The sequence below is a fragment of the Ceratotherium simum genome, chromosome 16 (genome assembly GCF_057802395.1).
Source record: "Ceratotherium simum simum isolate JZ-2026a chromosome 16, ASM5780239v1, whole genome shotgun sequence".
Lineage (NCBI taxonomy): Eukaryota > Metazoa > Chordata > Mammalia > Perissodactyla > Rhinocerotidae > Ceratotherium > Ceratotherium simum.
Genome location: NC_141915.1, coordinates 1,555,694 through 1,568,813, shown reverse-complemented (window position 1 = coordinate 1,568,813; position 13,120 = coordinate 1,555,694). Strand labels below are relative to the sequence as shown.

The 13,120-nt window shown below is 58.5% G+C and overlaps 1 protein-coding gene across 1 annotated transcript in view; it reads right to left on the bottom strand.

Annotated features, from left to right (window-relative positions):
* Positions 1–13,120, bottom strand: part of MYO15A (myosin XVA) — a 53,594-nt gene that overhangs the window by 30,406 nt on the left and 10,068 nt on the right. Inside the window, exons 7-23 of the mRNA XM_087440299.1 lie at positions 11,298–11,401; positions 11,103–11,166; positions 10,049–10,162; positions 9,395–9,556; positions 7,723–7,836; positions 7,031–7,089; positions 6,823–6,946; positions 5,660–5,755; positions 5,074–5,205; positions 4,435–4,560; positions 3,678–3,755; positions 2,752–2,900; positions 2,589–2,634; positions 2,276–2,400; positions 1,444–1,561; positions 717–892; positions 128–212 (exon numbers count right to left, since the gene is read on the bottom strand). Coding sequence (XP_087296425.1) covers positions 128–212; positions 717–892; positions 1,444–1,561; positions 2,276–2,400; positions 2,589–2,634; positions 2,752–2,900; positions 3,678–3,755; positions 4,435–4,560; positions 5,074–5,205; positions 5,660–5,755; positions 6,823–6,946; positions 7,031–7,089; positions 7,723–7,836; positions 9,395–9,556; positions 10,049–10,162; positions 11,103–11,166; positions 11,298–11,401 — 1,872 coding nt within the window. The remainder of the gene's footprint in view (positions 1–127; positions 213–716; positions 893–1,443; positions 1,562–2,275; positions 2,401–2,588; positions 2,635–2,751; positions 2,901–3,677; positions 3,756–4,434; positions 4,561–5,073; positions 5,206–5,659; positions 5,756–6,822; positions 6,947–7,030; positions 7,090–7,722; positions 7,837–9,394; positions 9,557–10,048; positions 10,163–11,102; positions 11,167–11,297; positions 11,402–13,120) is intronic.

Here is a 13,120-nt window from a genome sequence, read left to right as displayed (position 1 = left end):
CCACACAGCTGTGAGTGGCAGACCGGGGTCCAAACCCAAGAATGTCCAAGGCCAATGGTCCCTGCTGGGTGCTAAGTGCCTCCTCCCCATGCTGCTGTCCCCAGCCCCGGGCGGGGCAGGCCTGCACCTTGAGGTGACGCTGATGGCTCACGTATGTGTGCACCAGGGACCGGAACTTCACCAGATTCCTCCTCTTCTGCTGATATCGTTGCCTGGGGGTGGGGAGGAAAGGAGTGTCTGGGCAGGGGCCCTTAGGGTCGGGGTCACAAGTGACCAAGGGGCAGAGATGCCCACACCAGCCTGGCCTGGGTGCCAGTGCCTATACTTCACCCTGGGACCCTTTGGCACAAAGGGAAACTGGGGCTCAGAGAAGGGCAGTGACTTGGCCAAGGTCACACAGCAAATTAAGTGGCAGGTCCTGGATTTAACCAACTGGACCATGTACTTCCCATCAAGGTTGCCATCCCAGGGTCCCTGAGATGCAAAGTGGGGCCTCTCTTGACTGGATGGATTCCCACCCACACACCAGTCACAAGGGCCAAGGGGTGGGAGGGAAGGACATCTAAAAGCAGAGACGCAGAGAATCTGATCACCCTTCCTACGGGGGCCCACGCTCAGCTTGCAAGCCTCCAGCAACAGGGAGCTTACTACCTAAGGCATAGCACCTCCCAAGCCCAGCCGGAGGCTCAGGGAGTCCTGCCCTCTCTGGACCGCACCTGGCCAGGTAGCCGCGGGCCCGGCTTTGCAGCAGGATGATCTTGCGGCGCAGAGAGCGGAAACGCCGCTGGATGAAGAAACCCCGGAGGCAGCGCTGCAGCGTGAGGGCAGCCAGGTTCAGGACGTGCTCACGCATGCTCTCCAGCAACTGGTGTAGGTGTTCCTTAAGGAACAGCTGCGGACAAGAGGCAGGTGAGGGCCAGGTGACTGGACTGGGGGCCCGCCCTCTCCAGAAGTCCATGGAGCCAGAACAGAGAGGGCAGCTGGATGGGGGGAGGGCTGGGTTTGGAGAGGGAGAAGAAAGGGTGATGGTGGATCAGGCAGTGGGAATACCGAGCAAAGGTCAGGGGTGGGATTAGATTCCATTAACCAAGCACAAGGGGATGGCCCCTGGGACAGGGATCTTTAGCAGGGGCATTCTTTTTTTTTTTTTTTTAAAGATTTTATTTATTCAGTTTTTTCCCCCCAAAGCCCCAGTAGATAGTTGTATGTCATAGGTTCACATCCTTCTAGTTGCTGTACGTGGGACTCGGCCTCACGTTGGATGGAGAAGTGGTGCCTCGGGGCGCTCCCGGGATCCGAACCCGGGCCGCCAGCATCAGAGCGCGCACACTTAACCGCTAAGCCACGGAGCCGGCCCAGCAGGGGCATTCTGAGTCCATGGGCTCCAGTTCTGGAACCCCTGAACGTGGGGCCCCCAGGGGCTGAGTGTGGCGTGGAACTCACCTTGCTGACACCAACACGGTACATGTTTGGCATGACTGTGCACAGGCGGCTCAGCAGCGACACACACATGTCCCCAGTGGCTGGCAGGCTGTGCTTGAGGGCCACTAGACAGCGGTACCTGCAGGGGCCCAAACTCAGCCTGGGGCTGGGGGACCTACCCCAGCTGCCCACGAGACCATGGGGTCCCCCACCCCCATCCTCTTGTCTCCAGGAGGCGCAGGTCCCAGCAGTGGCTCTACTCATAGTGTCTTCTAATCAGAAAAAGGCACTCCATCCTCAAAACTCTACTTCTCGGGGCCGGCCTGGTGGCGCAAGCTGTTAAGCGCGCACACTCCGCTGCGGCGGCCCGGGGTTAGCCGGTTCAGATCCCGGGAGTGCACTGACGCACCACTTGTCAAGCCATGCTGTGGCAGTGTCCCATATAAAGTGGAGAAAGATGGGCATGGATGTTAGCCCAGGGCCAGTCTTCCTCAGCAAAAAAAGAGGAGGATTGGCAGATGTTAGCTCAGTGCCAATCTTCCTCACAAAAAATAAATAAATAAAACTACTTTTGGGTGTCAGAAAATCGTTAGATGGTTTCAGTAGAATAAGACACTTTACTGCCATCTGCTGGAAGCTTGTCAGAATAACTATTAAAACTATTCTTTAGAATCAACACATATATAATAAAACAATGAAAAAATGCAAAACAATAAATATATCTTCCACATAACAGCTAGCGTGTGGTGATCTTATGTAGTGCACAACCTGAGCAACTGTGCATGGCAAGCCCTCTCCTGCCTGGATTGTGTATTCCTGGAGTAATGGGGGGCTGGGTAGGGGTCTGAGGTACCTGTCGATGAACACCTGGAAGGGCAGCCGCACTGGAAAGCCCTCCTTGCGGATCCGTATGGTCTCCAGCACCCCCGAATAGCGTAACTGTGCCATTACCACATCTGGCTCAAAGACGCCTGGCTCCTGCAGGGAGGGCAAAGATAGGGAGTCTGCACATTGGCCCACCCATGTGCAAAGGGCACTAGCAATGGTGAATAGCCCCCACAGTGGGCCGGGCAGATGGAGGGCCAGAGAGACAAAGCCACTTGCCCAAGGTCACACAGCATGGGGAAGAGGATTTGGCTCTCCTAGGGACCTCAGCCATCACGTACCTTCTTGTGGTTGGGCTTCAGGCAACGCACGAACAAGGGGTTACACCTGGGCAGGGGCGGAAGGACGGCAGTGTGAGGCCCCAGAGAAGAAAGGTGCTTACTGCTGAGGGTCATGGAGTGGGTCAGAGGTGAGGCAGGGTACCCTCCCACCTGCCATGCCCACCTCTCCATCTTTTCCACCAGATCCAGGAGCGACTGCTGGAACTTAGCGGCCACCGTGTGAGCCTTGTACAGCCGGGTGGCGGAGCTGCTCTTGCCCAGGCGCTGAGGGGCAGCCTGTGGGGCGTGGCTAGAGAAGAGGTGGGCCACCACCTGGGCAGGGGCGGGCGGCGGGTCGGGGCAGTGGTCACGGCGCCGAGAGACAGGGAGACAGGGAGAGGCAGGGGCCAAGAGACAGAAACGAGGAGAGAAACAGACGGAGAGGGAAAGGCAGAGAACAAAAGGAGTCAAGTCTCTGGACCAGAGGGCTCAGAAGACTAACCCACTGGACCCTGTCCCCTCTGCAGGGCCACTGTGCTCCTGGCTTGCACACCTTTCGAGTCAGGGTGCTCAACACCTCCCAAAGGACCCACCCTGTGGTTGGGCTGACTTTTTTCTTCAGTCTGGGGAACACACAGGACTGACTGTGTACCCCGCCCCAAGGTGGCCTGTTACACACATGGCCATGAACTCTGGCACCGACCCCAGGAGGAGGGTGCCCACTTAACAGAGGAGGAAGTGGAAGTCCAGAGTGCAGCTGATGGCTGAGAACACCGGCAGCTGGGAGAACCGCTCAACGAGGGGATGGGGCAGGGCTGGGAGGGCGTGGCCAGGATGGGCCAGGAGAGACAGGGCAATCCAGAGGGGCTGGGCAGGGCCAGGGATGGGAGCAAGTACAGAGCGAGGCAAGGCTGGGGGCGTGCAGGGTTAGGGTTGGGATTGGGGTCAGGGCCTGGCCGGGGCTGGGGTGAGGCAGATGAACGACTTGCGGGGTGGGCTAGGGTACCTCCCCTTTTCCTGGACTGGGAGAGGAGCGTGACAGTGGGCTAGATGCCCTGGGAGAGGAGCCTGACCGCAGGGCCCGGGCGGCGGGAGGCGAGGCTTGCTCACTCGCGTCCGGCTCCGCACGAACAGGTCCAGCACGTCCTGGCGCACCTGGTCGTGGTTCTTGTCCAGGAACTTGTGCACCTGCAAAGGGGTTACAGCGGGGCAGCTCGGGCTGGACCCCACCCCACACGGCCTGGGGACGCACTCGAGGGTAACCCCCAGGGTGTGTCAGCCTGCCTGCTCCCCTCCTCCTCCCTTCCTCTTTACAGCCCCTGGGCGACCCCAGCCCTGCCCCTCCAGGCCTGTCTCCTGGTTCCCACCCCCCACCCCCGCTCTGGGCCCCTCCCCTCAGCCCCCACTCTCCTCCCCACTCCTGGGGTAGGGGGGCACCAGCCGCAGCTTCACACGACTAGTCCAGGCCTTGGACTAGTGCCTACTCTACAGACGATGACAGTGAGGCCCAGACAGGGACAGAGGCTTAGCAGCCTGGTCCGAGACACCTCAGGGCAGGAACGTGCCTGAGACAACAGTGATGAGAGCGACCACAGCACCATTGCTACTGACCACAGCCATGCTGCATTAAACCCGCCTAGCCCTAGACTTCTCTCCCTCACCCCAGGACATGGGCACTGTAGTATCCCCATTTCCCAGATGAGGAAACTGAGGCTCAGATAAGTAAAGTGCTCTGCCCAAGGTCACATAGATAAGGATCAGCGGGGCCAGACCCGGGACCAGGTACAAGTGCCTGGAGCCACGTGGTGCTTCCGTGTCCAACAGCAGGGACTGCGGCCCTGGAGGCCGTGGGCTGTCCTGGTCTCACCTGGTAGGTGACTCTGCCTGCATAGTGCCTGATGGTGAACTCGGGCAGTGGCATCTTGGGTTTGGAGTAGAGTGGGTTGGCGCCATGGTGGTAATGGCACTTCTGCAGAAACGTGTGGTCTGTGGCCTAGGGGTAGGTGGGGGTCAGTAGGTGGGCAGGAGGCCTGGGCAGCGTGTTCCCGGCCTAGTGGCAAATTCTCCAGCCCTGACTGGTCCCCAGCGAGCACGGGGTCAGTTTTCCCTGGCTGCCCATTGCCCTGAGTGGACCCCTGCAGACAGGTGAGTCTGATTAGCTCCCAGCCACCTCCGCTCCAGCCAAGCTGCCTTTGCACGCTCTTATCCCACTGCCCAGAGCACCCATCCCACCCTCGTGTTTTCCAATCAAAATCTGAGGCCCAATCCCAAGGTCAGCTCCTCCAGGAAGCCTTCGGTGACTTCTCAGCCTGCCACAGCCCCTCCTCTGGACACCCGTAGCCCTCTATCCAGTCACAACTACCCAGGTTGTGCATGGCAGGTTGGGTGTACTGAGCCCCCATAGCCAGGCCAGAGCAGAGCAGACTGCAGGACTCAGGCCTGATGAGGACATGAGGCTCAGAGACACTGAGCAACCCAACAGGCTCACACAGCACCTGTGGCTCACCTGGGGAAAGCAGCACTGGTCATCGAGGATGCGTAGGATGCCATAGGGCTTCAGTGAGATGAGGTTGATGCAGGGCTGATTGTCGGCGAAGCTGATCTCCCGCCAGTCGATCTGTTCGCGGATGTACTCCTCCTGCGGGCAGGGCAGCAGGAGCTCAGCCTCCAAGCCCTGCCCAAGTCGCACCCACATTGCCTCCCAGGCTGAATCCATCTGAATGGGCCTGGCCAGGGGCACCTCTGCTCGCACACCTCCTGGCACAGGGAGCTCACTCCCTAGCAGGACAACATGAGCCATCCCTGGGCCCTGCTCCTCCCTCCACCTGGGACGGCCCTGCAGAGGGTGAGAAGATCTTCCCCCAGCCCTGCAGATCCCCCTTGTCTGGGCTCAGCACCCCAGCACCTTGCCCTCCAGAATACAGGCCTTCGCACTGCACATGCCGGCCCCCAGCTCAGAATGCCTTTCCCCCGTTCAGTTTACTGACCACCACTGATTTGCCTTTAAAGAACCAGTATATCCTGTCTGTCTCCAGGGAGGCCCCAAGGCCAGTCAGGATGGGCACAGGCGTGCCCACGGAGGCCCCGCACACCTGCTCCTCCTGGAAGACGATCTTGTTGAAGAGGTACTGAAGGTTCTCGTTTGCATAGTTGATGCACAGCTGCTCGAAGCTGTTGAAGCTCAGGTCCTGCCAGGTGGGCGGTGAGGCTGGGCCTGGTCTCTCCTTGGCCAGCAGCCCATCTGGCCCTGCCTAGGGCCCTGTCCGTGCCCCCACAACCAAGCTGAGGCTCAGTGCCCTCCCTGCCCTCCGTGGCCACAGCTTCAGAAGGCTGAGCCCTGACCACAGACCCCCCTGCTTGGAACCCTCTATGGCTCCCCGTGCACAGGTGAGGAGGGCCTGACAGCCCAGGGCCCGATGACAGGCAGCATAGGTAGTGGGCAAAGTCCCAGGCGCTGGAACCTTCTGCCTGGGTGCCAATCCTGGCTCTGCCACTTTCTATGTGACCCTGGGCAACCCCTCTGTGCCTGTAAAATGGGGATAATGACAGTACCTATCCTAGGGCGGTTGTAAGGATTGAGTGACAATAAACATAAAGTGCTCAGAACAGTACCTGGCACACAACAGGTGCCAAGTGAGTACCAGCCATCACTTTTACTGTGATGACCTTACCTTGTCTCTCACCACTTCCTTCACTGTGCACTCAACCCCTCACCCCCACCCTGGCCCCGCCCTGCCCCACCCCACCTGCCCAGGGCAAATGACTTCCAGCTCCCAGACACCATGCCCCACCACACCTCTCAGCCTTTCCATATGCTGTTTCTTCCACCTCAAATGCCGTTACTGGTTCTTAAAGAGTTAGCTCAGGGATGTCTCCTCCCCCTCCAGGAAGCCTTCCCTGACCCCTGCCCAGCTAAGGGCCCTCTCTAGGCTCCCCCAGTGCCAGGCTGCCTCTGTTATGGCTCTGACCACGTGTGTTTGTCAGCGTCCATCCCTCACCCCCACCCAGTCCCTCTGGAAACTCCCCAAGGGCAGGGCCCAGGTCTGGCCCTTCCCGGGGTCCCTGGTGTTGCCCAGCACAGGGCCTGGCCCTCAGAGGCCTCAGAGAGTGCCTGTGGGTGAGTGAAGAGACGGCAGGAGATGGGAGAGGGCAGTGAGGGAGGGCCCTGAACAGACAATGGCGCGTGCTGTAGGCAGAGAGACGCGAAAGATGAAGCCTCACGTCCCCTGCTCCTTGCCCACCCACGAGGCCTTACCTCAAAGCCATAGATGTCCAGGATGGCAATGGACAGCATGTCCTGCTGTGGGGACACCAGCGCATTGACCCTGGCAATGAGCCAGCTGAACAACAGCGCGTACAAGACCTTGGCAATGGCATCCCTGAAGCAGAGATGGTGTTGGGGTGCTGAGGCACGGGGGGGGCCTGGGGTCTGGGGGCTCAGGCAGGGAGGGACGTGGCCTCACCTGGCATCCACAGCACTCTCCACGGTCAGGGGGGTGAAGATCTTCTCTTGCATTGTCTCCTGGGGAGGGACGCAGCCCCTGAGTGACAGCAGGCTGGCCACCACCTCCAGGAAGTCCCCAGAGGATTGGCGGGGGTGGCACGTGGGGAAGGGAGCCCGAGAGACGGTGTGACTGGTCTTGGGCACACAGTCAGCCAGGGGCAGAACAGGACCCCCTCATCCCTCCTTCTGCCCGGCTATGCGGGCTACTGGACTAATGGAGGAGACAGAGGCATAGCAGACACAGAGAGTGTGAGCAGCATAAGAGCATAAGCAGACACGGGGAGACCAGCCATGGGAAGGGAGGAAGGGCCAGGGGTTGTGAGAGGCCAAAGGAGGTACTGACCCAGCCAAGGGTCAGGGATGGCTCCCTGGGGGGGATGCCTGTGTTGGGTCTTGAAGGATGAGTAGGTGTGAAAAAGGGAAGAGCATTTGAGGCAGAGGGAACAGCCTATGCAAAGGCTTGGAGATTGGGGTCTAATGCCTAATGCCTTTGGGGTCTGAGGTCACCCCCCTCTGGGCCCAACGGAGAAGATGGGAGGGACAGGAGGAGCAGGGAGAGGGAGACAGGGTCCACACAGGATGGGGCACGAGGACGCTCTGTCTGGGGGCCAGCAGGAGGCTCAGACAGAGTCCCCGGAGCCCGAGACTCACGGTCACTCTGAAGGTGATGGCCTTCTGCAGGCCCTCGGGGGAGACCTGCAGCAGCTCCGCCACGGCCTGGATCTCCCGGGCGCTCACCACCGAGGCCACCTCCTGTGCATCCGTCTACGCAAAACACCACAGGAGCGTGTTCTGAGCTATTAAGCTGAGTTTAAAATTCAAATAAAAAACACGAACAAGCTAGAATAGCCAGGACAATTCTGAAATAGAAGAAGAGTGCAGGGGGCCCTACAAGATGATAAAACGTTTCATAAAGTTACAACAATCAAAACAGTGTGGTCACAGGCACAGAGGACGTGCACAGATTAATGAAGCACAACAGGAAGTCTAGAATTAGACATAAATGCCCACGGGAATTTAGTTCATGATAAATGTGTGTCTCTCAAGTTGGGGGATTAGTATAACTGCGTAACCATCCGGAAAAAAATAAACTGAATCCCTACCTCACACCTTACTAGGGTAAATTCCTGATAAACCAAAGATTTTTTATAATTTTATTTATTTATTCACTTTTTCCCCCAAAGCCCCAGTAGATAGTTGTGTGTCATAGGTGCACATCCTTCTAGTTGCTGTATGTGGGACGCGGCCTCAGCATGGCCGGAGAAGCGGTGTGTCGGTGCGCACCCGGGGTCCGAACCCGGGTCGCCAGCAGTAGAGCGCACGCACTTAACTGCTAAGCCACGGGGCCGGCCCCAAACCAAAGATTTTGTGTGTGTGTGTGAGGAAGATCAGCCCTGAGCTCACATCCATGCCAATCCTCCTCTTTTTGCTGAGGAACACCAGCTCTGAGCTAACATCTATTGCCAATCCTCCACCTTTTTTTTCCCCCGAAGCCTCAGTAGATAGTTGTATATCATAGTTGCACATCCTTCTAGTTGCTGTATGTGGGACGCGGCCCCAGCATGGCTGGAGAAGTGGTGTGTCGGTGCGCGCCTGGGATCCGAACCTGGGTCACCAGTAGCAGAGCGCGCGCACTTAACCGCTAAGCCACGGGGCCGGCCCAAACCAAAGATTTAAATGTTAAAAAATATATATACACAAAAAAACCATAAAAGGTCTTGAAAAAATCAAGGGAGAAGGCTGTTATAATTTTAGGGAGATAGGACTCTCTAAAAACGATAAAAGGGGCCAGCCCTGGTGGCCTAGTGGTTAAGTTCGGCACACTCCGCTTCAGTGGACAGGGTTCGGTTCCCAGATGCGGATGTACACCACTCATCTACTAGTGACCATGCTGTGGCGGTGGCCCACATACAAAATAGAGGAAGATTCGCGACAGATGTTAGCTTAGGGTGAATCTTCCTCAGCAAAAAAAAAAAAAAAAAAAGATAAAAAGTCTAAAATTTATACAAGAAAAGATCTATAAATGAAATGCCTGAAAATAATTTTAAAAATTTGCATGGCCAAAACAAACAAACACCAAGAAAAACCATAAACAAAGCCAAAATATAAATGGTAAACTGGAAAATATATTTGCAATTCATATCAGAGACAAAGGGCTGATTTCCTTAACATACGTAAACAGCTCTCACACATCAATAAGAAAAAGATGAACAGCCCAAAGGGGAGTGGAAAAGAACAAACGCTATGTGCACTGTGAGGCCTCTGAAAAGAAGCCTGTGTCCCCAGGGCACCGGGCCCTGGGGCGGGCACGACGTTCTCTCACCTCATACTTCTCAAAGTAGACGTTGCCCAGGTGCAGGATGGAGGCCAGGATGCGAAAGATGCTGTCCTGGTCCTCGCTGCTGAAGCCCAGCCCCTCCATGGCGGCCAGGAGCCGGCGGAAGTCACCCGCATCACTCTTCCCCAAGATCTCACAGTTCCCGCCCTGGGCGAGGGCAGGGCAGGGGTCAGGGACCCCGAGTGGGGGCCTGGAGCCCTCAAGGTCACCGCTCTGCCCAGAGCTGCAGCGTGGCCAAGCTGGTCACTCAGCTCTTGCTCCGTTCCCGTGGGCCTGAGGCTCCATGCTAGGTGCCTCACCTACAGTTCCTGCACCTAATCCTCACTGCGTCCCTGAGGACGGGTACTAGACTGGGTCCCCAGTTCACAGCTAAGGAATCCGAGGCACTAGAGGGGAAGTTCAGCTCTGTTCTAGGCTCCAGGAAAGTGAAGAGTCAGGCAGGCCTCCCCGACCCCGGCTGTGCACCCCAAAGACGCTTGTCCCCTTGCCATGATGAGACACCTGAAATCCAAACTCACCCCCCCAAACCTCCATCACCTTGGCTGGCCATCAGGACACCATGACCTGGCTCTTTAGGCCCCCCTGGGCTGACGGGTTGGGGTACAGGCCCGGGGCCCGCACGCGCCTGCCGGCGCTCACCTGGTTCAGGTAGTAGTAGGTCTCGGCCTCCTGCAGGCTGAAGGCCTCCCGGAGCTGGGCGGGCAGCCCGGCCAGCAGCTCATAGAAGATGTGGTAGTTCCTCTCGTTTTTGGCCTGCAAGTGGGTGGGTAGGTACGGAGAGGGGAGCCACCCACCTAGGTGACCCCCAGACACACACACAGGCCCCGGTGTCCCCACAAACACAAAGACACGGGCTCGCAGGGCAGACAGGCACCTCCGTGATGAGGGAGCTCCCAGTCTGTCACTGGCGGGGGTGGGGGCGGGGGCGGGGCTGAAGCCCCGAGATGGGGCGGGGAGGGGGCTCTGGGCAGGACTTAATTTTGTTTAGACAAATAAGAGCAAGGTGGCCCTTCTCGAGTTTCTGCCGGCTATGCACGCCCACGTACACGTGGCTCCACAGACCAGACGTGCGCACACGGGACCTCCTGAGGATTCACTCAGCCAGGGGCTGAGCACTGACCGCGTGCAGGCCCTGTTCTAGGGACACAGTGGGAACGGGCAGACAGACGCCCCTGACCCTACGGAGCCCACCTGCTTGCTGGGGCGACAGACACTCAGCAAATCACTGGTTAAGACAGAAAAACCTTCAGGCGATGAGAAGCGCTGCTCCGGAGAGAAATAACGCAGCGAAGGGGGTGGGGTCAGGGAGTTTTGGCGGGATGGAGAGGGCTGCATGTTTAAATGGGGTAGCTCCCTGAGCAGGGGACATTTCGGGGAAGACTTGAAGGCGAGGGGTTTGGCCATGCAGGTGTCTGGGGGAAGAGTGCTCCAGGTAGAAGGAATGGTACTTACAAAGGCCCTGAGGCAGGATCAAGCCCAGGGACAAGGAAGCGCCCACGCGGTTGGAGGGCATGGGGGAGGGGCGGGGATACGCTTACACACTTACACACATACACACACCTGGATTCATTCACTACTTTCACGTTTGGCCATTCCCCTGGCCACGTTTGCCAGGGTCCAGGCTCTGAGCATCTGCACACACCCCCACCCCAACCCCCTTCCAACACACAGGGCGTGGGAGGGCCCGGCCCACCTGAAACACAATCCTGGACTTCTCGAGCAGGTACTGGGAGGTTATGGCACCAGAGACCACGCCCCTGAGGTGGGGAGCACAGTCAGCTCAAGCACGGGGTGGGGGGTGGGGGTGTCTGGCGTTGGCTCTGAGGGGCTGCTCCAGGACACAGAGTGAGCTGCAGGCCTTGGGGCGCTCCTCCACTGTCCCACCTACCCTTCCAGAAAGATCTCCACAAACTTCCCAAAGCGGCTGGAGTTGTCGTTCCTGACGGTTTTGGCGTTACCGAAGGACTCCAAGAGGGGTGTTGCCTCCAGGATCTGGACCCCAAAAGAAGACGTGGGAAATGTTCTGGGGAGCATGGCTACGGCCACCTCTAGGTTTCCCCAGACACAGAGCCCCCCCGAGGACGCCCTTTGTGAGGGGCAACTGGAGGTGGGCTCCCCCCAGAACCCCAGGGTCTCCCCAGTGTCTCGACCACATGCTGCCCAAGCCCCAAGTGCAGACCTCAGCTACCCCTCCACCAGCCCCGGGGCCCCTTGCACAGCAGCCCCCGGCACGGACAGGCCTTCAGACACCCCTTCCTGCCGTCACACACGAGTGTGCACACACATGCAAATCCACACATGCATTTCACAGGGTCACGAGCGTGCAAACACACGCACACACTGAGTACCTTTATCTTCAGTAGTGGCCAGGAAGGAGGAGGAGGAAAGAGGAACAAGAACAGAAGCAGGTCACCCGTAGGACTGACCACCTCTCGCCCCAGGACAGCAGAGGCCTCAGACCATGGAGGGACTAGTCAACCCCTTTGGGCCCCTGCGGGGGGCAGGAGAGCCACCAGGTGAGAACAAGCCTCAGCGACCCCAGGGGTCTGGCTTGGGGACTGCAGTGTGACCCCAGAGTGGAAGTCTGCTGGGTCCACCTGCCAAAAGGCTCTGGGGATGTCCTCTTCTCCCCACCCCCATGGCCACTGCGGCCATGGATCACCTGGGCTCCTGGAGGAGCATCCTCCCTGACTCCGGCCTTGCTCCCTCCAGGGCTCCTTTGCAAACCTGTTCTGGGTCACATTCTCCCCACGGCCCCCACCTCACTCAGGCTCAAGGCCAAGTCCTCGCAGTGACCTCCAAGGCCCTGCGCAGCCCAGCCCTGGCTGGCCACATCTCCGTCCCTTCTCCCCTCCCTCGCTCTGCCCAGCACCACAGCCCTCCTGACTGTGCCCTGGACACCCAGCACACTCCTGCCTCTGGGCACCAGAATTCCCTTCCTCTCTACCCCTCAGCATCATTGGCAAATTCTCTCATTTCCTCGTATCGTCTGTCTCCCCCAACCAGAATGTCAGCCCCCACCGGCAGGAATCTGTCTGCACACCTCTGGGTCCCAGCGTCTACACAGGGCCTGGTACAGAGGAGTCTCTCAAAAAATATCTGCTAAATGGATGCAAAAAGGAACAGCATTTTACGTGAGCAGAGCGGCCCAGCGCATAGCTCATCACAGCTCCTGCTCAGTAAGCACCCACATGCGCAGCCCCTTTGCCCGCATTACGTGGTTGCTCATAGTCCTAGGAGGCAGGTCCTAACACCACCCTTGTTGACAGATCAGGAAACCGGGACTTGGAGAGGTGAGGTGACGGGCCCAGGGATTCCAGGGTCCGTAAGAGGGAGATCACCACACCTCGACGAGCACGTGCACAATGTGTACACGGCGTTTTCTCTGGCTGAGGCATTTCCTCAGGATAAACTCCTAGGGGAGAAGCAGGGGAGGCCCAGTCTCTGCAGAAACAGTAACTGTCACCCTGGGGTTGGTGCCGGTTCCCTCCATCTGCTCACTCCCATGGTCCTGTTTCGGCCAGGAAACACTGTGCCCGTTGCCTAGAGGAGTAGACTGAGGCCCAGAGAGGAGCGGGGGCCAGCCTGGGGTTGCTCGGTGAGTCAGGGTCCGCCTAGGGTCTCGCCTGTGCAACCCCTCAGCCTGGGAGCCCCTTCAGGGCACCTGGAGGAGGTTGGCTGCTTCTCCGTTCCTATGTCCAGCACAGGGTG